Source organism: Branchiostoma lanceolatum, chromosome 11 (assembly GCF_035083965.1).
Source record: "Branchiostoma lanceolatum isolate klBraLanc5 chromosome 11, klBraLanc5.hap2, whole genome shotgun sequence".
NCBI lineage: Eukaryota > Metazoa > Chordata > Leptocardii > Amphioxiformes > Branchiostomatidae > Branchiostoma > Branchiostoma lanceolatum.
The window spans coordinates 726,040-733,306 of record NC_089732.1 but is presented as its reverse complement, the minus strand read 5'-3'; the positions used below and the strand labels follow the sequence as shown (position 1 = coordinate 733,306).

At 42.3% G+C, this 7,267-nt stretch overlaps 2 protein-coding genes across 2 annotated transcripts in view; one reads left to right on the top strand and one right to left on the bottom strand.

The window, feature by feature from the left end:
- The window catches only part of LOC136444784 (protein wntless homolog), an 87,043-nt gene that overhangs the window by 30,364 nt on the left and 49,412 nt on the right, over positions 1-7,267 (top strand). The gene's annotated exons all lie outside the window — the stretch shown is intronic.
- LOC136444990 (leucine-rich repeat transmembrane neuronal protein 2-like) lies at positions 1,979-3,755 on the bottom strand. The gene has a single exon (XM_066442821.1). It carries the CDS (start codon positions 3,753-3,755, stop codon positions 1,980-1,982), a length of 1,776 nt encoding a protein of 591 aa, XP_066298918.1. The 3' UTR covers position 1,979.

The following is a 7,267-nucleotide window of genomic DNA, read 5'->3' as shown; positions in this document are numbered from 1 at the left end:
GTGCTGGCCCAATCAGCTCCTCCATTGGCATAATCGTGTTTGCCTGTATACATGGATGATGTTCAGCAACAAGGAAAAAACATTTACCTGTGTGTAGTTGGTATTCAGCACCAGGGACAGATATATGAACCTGTGCGTGTAAGGTGTTCAGCACCAAGGACAGGTGTCTTCGAGTGTTTGGATGGTATTCAGCACCAAGGATAGGTTTGTTTGGGTGTTTGGACAGTGTTCAGCACCAGGGACAGGCGTGTTTGTGTGTTTGGATAGTGTTCAGCACCAGGGACAGGTGTGTTTGTGTGTGTGGATGGTGTTTAGCACCAAGGACAGATATGTTTACCTGTGTGTGGATGGTGTTCAGCACCAAGGATAGTTGGATTTACCTGTGAGTGTATGTTGCTGCGCACCAGGGACAGGTGTGTTTGTGTGTTTGGATGGTGTTCAGCACCAGGGACAGGTCGGTTTGTGTGTTTGGATGGTGTCCAACCTCAATCATAGAGTAACACACTAGCCCCACAGGCACACAGAGATTGGGACCACTTGGCCAACGGGGTTGAGTTTCCCTCAGTATTTAGCATTTATTGAAAATCTGACAGTACAATACAATGTACATGGGTCAGCCAGGCAGCAAGTCTTGAGGCTTCCCACAGAGATACAGCTCAAACAAACATACTCAGTAAGTACAGCATAAGCAAGTTGCACTTGTGAAAGTGCATTGAATTTCCGGTCTTGTGTTACAGTTTTGTCAAAACTTGCAAGCCGTCAGTGCTGTGTCCAGTATAGGAGCCAATTTCAAAATCTAGTTGTTTTACATTGCTGTTAGACATTATCTACCAAGCAAATGATCTCACTTTGCTTTAGCTTTGCATGATGTTGTATGTAATTTAAGTATGTAATTTAACTTACTGGTTCAAAAGCTACCCGTTATTACGTAGTTATCAATTATTCAAAGTATCAACAGTAAATAAACTAGTTCTGTCACCCTAATACATACTAAATGTTAAGTTTAATGAAAACTATCTAAAGCCAACACAGAGTTCCTCTATGTAAGATACACAGTTTCTTACTGCTGCTCTTTTTTGTACATTGCAAAACATCAGTCCTTTCTCCAGGGTAAGTTAAGCCAATTTCAAATGAGTTCTTTACATAACTTTCAGCTATGATTTACGTCAAAAAAAGAAAGTTCTTTCACCAGGAATATACACGTAGTTTCGATCTAGGTTTTCATACATTTGTGATTTTACTCACTAGGTCAAATGTTACCCATGATTACATTGAAGTTATAAATTCTATACAGGACTATATGTACAAGTTACAGTCAAATAGTAACTAAGAAGTTAATTTCAGCAAAGTGAATCTTTCAATCTTGCATTCTAGTACATATATTAAAAAAGTGCACACAGTAATGTAACTAGTCCTGTCACCCTAATATGTGGTAAGTACTAAGTTTGCTGAAAACTATAAAAACTACAAATTATTTGTTACAAATTTCACACAGAAGCATTTTTGCTGTACATATGGAGACATAATATACAGGAAAGGGGTTAGATTTTGAAAAGGATTGTACTACACCTTTATAGAATAAAGTGGAATATTCTTAAGACAGTAGAATATAGAATATCGTCAACGTAATAATATTTCTTATTACCTCTGATAGTAGTTTTTGATATTCTTACATGTGTATCCTCAGTGTCAAAGTTTTTTTTGTTTTTTTTTGCTTGAAATATGTTATTTCTATCATCAAAATGACCATGAATATACATATAAGTGTTTTTCAGATCTCCATGCCACGCAATCTTGTATATGTTAGCTTGAGGGCCCTAAGCCTGTCCTGGTATGACAATTTCTTAAGCCCGCATACTCTTTTCTTCTTACCCCTTGTAAACTTTTTTCTTTCTCTAGCACCATTGAGTGGTAACTATGTGGGTATATCATTGATTTGTGATAAGAAAACCTCTTTATCTGCGATGGTTAGGTGTTGTCTAATGGTGTTGTAAATCATGAGGCAGCAGGGATGTGTAGGTGTGCTGCTGCTGACTGCTGGGGTTCCTCAGGGGTTCATAGTGGTTTGGACTATCCTGTGATTGGTTATCAACTGGCTCATCATCGTTCTGATACAAGTTAACCTGTGGATCAGCTGCAGCATCTTTAGCAGCTGCTGCTATCACCTGGCTGTTCTCATATTGGTGGGACTGTGGGCCTTCTCTAGCTTGTGGATCAGCTCCATTGTCAGAGCACAGGGAGGGAGATGGAACCTCATAACCATTGTTAAAGCTGCCAAGATTTTGCATTTCAAGACTCTGCATGTTGCCTGCACCTTGGTGTGGACCTTCTGATTGGTTGATTTCGCTTATTGTGTTGTACTCTGTATCAACATCATCAGTTGGGACATTATAGATATGTTGGCTGTCCTCTGTACCGTGATGCAACATTTGACTGTTAATGCCTGCAGGCTGCCTTATCTGGTCATGACCACTGGATGTGCCTGCCGGGTTTGAGTTGCTAACATTTTGTACAGAATTAGGATCCCTTTCTCTCCTCTTATACATGCACCATACTGTCAAGGCAATAGCGGAAATAATGAACAATCCAAGAAAAACACACAGGGTAGCAACAAAAGGGACGGACAAGAAGATGCCATCCCCAGTAGGGTCATCAGTATTGCTGTCTGTCATAGTTGACTGAAAACCAAAAGGGGAGTCAGTACTGACTGTAGACCTGGTAGGGCTGGTGTCAGAAGGGTTTGCTGTCTCAGATGTTTGGGAAGATGTTGACTTGATGGAAGGATCAAACAGAGGGGCAGTACTGGCTGTAGACCAGCCTGGGTTAGAGTCAGCAGTGGGTGCGTTACTGGGTGTTGGGGATGATGTTTGTGCCTTTGATGTTGACTTTGCTGACTGATGAAAAGGAGAACTCCTGACTGTAGCCAAGCTAAGAGTAGAGTCAACAATGTGTTTTGTGCTCAACATCGAGTAGACAGCTGTTGTCTCTTCACAGATCAGGTCTTCAGGATTTACATCCCGTAAGTATTGCCCTGTTAGGTTACCGGGTCCAGCACATATTATCTGGTTCTCAAATGGGTAGGACCCATTCATCCTCTGCTTAAAGGGGGCGATCCTACAGTCACACTGCCAGGGGTTGTTGCTAATGTCGACGGTTGAAATAGAGGCCAGTATGTCATATATGTTGGCTGCAATGGTGCTGATGCTGTTGTACTCAAGATCTAGAGTGTGAAGCTGTGTTGTGTCATTAAACATGCCTGCCTCAATACTGCGGATGCTATTCCTGCTAAGGTCAAGCCTCTCTAGGTTACCAAGTCCCACAAATAAGTCAGCTGGTAGGTTAATTAACTGGTTCTGGTGAAGGAACAAGATCTGCAGATTACCAAGTCCCTCAAATGTGTCAGCTGAGAGACTAGCTAGCTGATTAACCCGAAGAGACAAGTACCACAGATTACCAAGTCCCACAAATATGTCTGCTGGTAGGTTAGTTAACTGGTTCCGGTGAAGATACAAGTACAGCAGATTACCAAGTCCCACAAATATGTCAGCTGGGAGACTAGTTAACTGGTTCTGGTTAAGATGCAACCACTGCAGATTACCAAGTCCCACAAATATGTCAGCTGGTAGGTTAGTTATCTGGTTATTGGAAAGAGACAAGCTCTGCAGATTACCAAGTCCCACAAATGTGCCAGCCGCGAGACGTATATGGTTTAGACCAAGATACAAGTTCCGCAGATTACCAAGTCCCACAAACATGTCAGCTGAGAGACTAGTTAACTGGTTATCATAAAGGTACAGGTGAGTTAGGCTGGTTAAGATGTGGAATGTCTTGTTATGGATCACGGAGATCTGATTGGAACGAAGATCTAATCTTGTCAAACTCCCATACCTTGAGAAATCAGACTGATCTATGTTTGTGATGTCATTGCCATCCAATGTAAGCTGAGTGATGGTTGTAGGCAGGTCCCGAGGAACGCTGGTGAGGCCTCTCCTTTTGCAGTCACAGACTGATGAACAGCTGCTGCTGCAGGCTGCGGTCGGTCCAGCTTCCTTCAGGATGATCAGCAGAAGAACCAGCATCCTCCTCGCTTTGTTGGACATACTGGGGTGTAGCCTTCCTAGAACAGAGATTAGATACATTAGCATGGAAATCATTCATTATGGGAGTAGTGTAACAGTGGGGGTTCAAGCGCCTCCAACTGACCAGTCTAACTGGTCGCGACCTTTTAGCCTAGTCGTGCGTGCCTGTGATCTGGGCTGCCGGTTTCGGCGTAGTTCAAATCTCGGTTGGAATCACTTGTTCCTACTCGCTCCTTTGATTTGTTTCACTGGTTCCCACGCCGGCCCTGTGAGTAACGATCAGATCACACAAGGAATATCGTACTCGGAGACTCGAAAGAAAAGGGGGAGTTTGTTTGTTTGTTTGTTTGTTTGTTTATTTTGAAACACCTGGGTAGCCTATTCAGTGCCAATACACTGGTTTTCGATAGGGCCCAGTTTCACATATACATACAGTCAAACCTGTATTAGCGGTCACCTTTGCATAGCGGCCACCTGCCCATAGTGGTCACTTTTTGTCGGTCCCTTGGATTTTTCCCATTGACATAAGCATTAAGAATTAGGCTATAGCGGCCACCTGTCCAACGCGGTCGCGGCCAGACGATTTTCGGTCCCGCGAGTACAGTAACACTGCCGATAACGGTCACGGCGCGCCGGTAGAAGCCGCATCGCCACCGCACGCCGGGTTCAAAATCTTCATTTTTTCACGCAGTTATCAAATTTATGTGGCCTCAACTGGATAGGATCATAACAAAGAAAACCAGAATGTTCTATCTTTGTTAGAAAATCCATGGTTTGACGCGAAGTCAAGTATAGTTTTCTTCTTATGGCTTGCGTTTGTACATCGTGGTAAAATTGACCATTTCTGTGCATGTCGACTGGACAAATATTACGGCAGCCTTTTGGAAAATACAACCCACACATGTACCTGATGTGGCAAGTTCGTGAAATGTTTGAATGCCGGCCCAACTTCCGTTTTCACCGGGGAAGTTCATTCAAATTGTGCTCAAAACGTGTTTGGCGCAATTTTCAAAATGGCGCTGATACAAACATGCAAACTGGATAGGTTGCAGCATAAAGGTCAACGGAAGACACCACTGTTACGGAGGTAAAATATACTAAATTTATTTAGCTGCAAAGTATCACTGAGGATAAATACTTAACCAAAAGCTTGAAATTGAATGTGGATAAATATTACTATGATGTAAAATTTGGGCTGTTGCAATTTTCTGAAAAGACAAAAAGCCCTCAAAAGAGCGACTTTCTTCTGAGTACCCTATTAGCATAATGGTAGATGCTGATCAACACAAGCCACAACAAGGGACTAAGGAAAATTGTCGCCACGATTTTATGTTTGAAAACGGTCGAAAACGAACAGTAAGTGACAACTGAGCAACATGTATTTTGTTCTTAACTAACTAGGAGTAAAAGAACAACAATCGAACTTCTAAAATGTGCATTACCTGTTTACATGTGTACTGTACGGTGAATAAATGTATCTCAGTGGGTACTGAAAACATGTGTCACTCGTGGTCAATTAATCGACATTTTCTCCATAGCGGCCACCTGTTCTTAGCGGCCAGTTTTGGCCAGTCCCTTGAGTGACCGCTATAGACAGGTTTGACTGTACATGGAAAATAAAAAACAACTTACAGAGAGAAAAGTAGACATACACGTCGGAACATATGGGTACAACTGAAACATGAAAGACAGATAACTCAAAATCACAATCCAAACCAAGGTCAACAGTTAGGAGGTCAGAGGTCACTACTCAGTACTGAGACTATGTTAGGTCTTTCAAAGCTGACTTAAATGTATTCAGGCTTGGAACTTGCTTAATGTAGGCTGGTAGTGAATTAAAGTGTTTAGCACCTCTGTAGGCAAATGTACGCTGTCCTGTTGTGGTCTTGAAAAAGGGTTTGTATAGGAGTGATGTCTGTCTGGTTTGGTAATTGTGTAAGTTGTGGTTGTGAGAGAAGGTGGATGATAGGTATGTTGGTGCTAGCCCATTTATACACTTGTAAACCATAATGCACACATGATCCCGCCTTCTCCCTGCGAGATACTGCCAGCTGAGCTTCTCATGAAGGTCGAGGACACTGCTGGACTGTAGGTTCAGTTGCAGAACTACCCTGGCAGCCCGGTTCTGTAGCACTTGGAGTTGTTGTTGTCTCCCCACTCCGCAGCTGTCCCACACGGTGTCACAGTAATCCAGAAGGGGGAGTACCATTGCTTTATACAACATGTCAGCTATATTTACAGTGAAGCAAGGTCTAAGACGGCTGAGTAAACCTACTCGTTGGGTTACCTTTGAGCAGAGTTTGTCAACATGTTCATTCCACATAACAATTTATCATCAAGAATAAGCCCTAGGTATTTAAATGAAACCACTCTTTCTATCGACTCTAGTCCAATAGACTAGAGTAGTGTAACAAGTGATCCCAACCGAGATTCGAACCCACGTGGAATTATCTAAATCTACCAGAAACACTCCAAGCTCTGCTTTATTTGCTATGTTACTGGAATTTCTGTGCACTCCAAGAATATTTTTGCAGAAACAGTTCTGAATAGTTTCAATCGGACACCTGTCATTCAAATGGTCCTTGCCCCAAACTTCACTGCCATATAACATGATATAGCCACTGCCTTCAAAAAAGAAGTCAAACCCAACCATAGTCAACCTTAGTTAACATAGAACTTTCACAGTAAACTAGATAACTATGTCGATTCCCATGTATTTCCATGTACTTGTTTGTCTGCAATTAGCCTTCGGGCATGAACTTGCAATAAAGTTAATTATTGATTAAACCCTAATTTGCATGGCCAACATCTAATTGAATAACTCTCACCAAAGATATTTACATGCCAAGAAGCCTGAAAGAGACGATAATCATGAACGCTCATTGTAAGAATTGGCTTTCCCAGTGGCCCGAACCAACATTTCACTGGCCCAAATTCTCAAATCACTGATATACACTGTTGTGTTCTGATCAAGAAATATATGCAAAGGTTTTAGGTTACGCAGTGACCTCTACACTGCAATATAATCACACCGCTGTGAACAAAACACCTCAAATGCCTCCTTTCCCCCTTACCACAAAATTGGATCGCATTATATTAGGATGCCTGGCCATCTATAGGACTGTGTTGGTGCCAGCATAGCATAGAAGGTCTGACGCATTGATAGTCAGCATTCGAAATACCCGTCT

Excerpts from the sequence above, each read along its gene's own strand:
- LOC136444990 (XM_066442821.1), bottom strand. The coding sequence starts at position 3,755 with ATGTTTGTGGGACTTGGTAATCTGCGGAACTTGTATCTTGGTCTAAAC.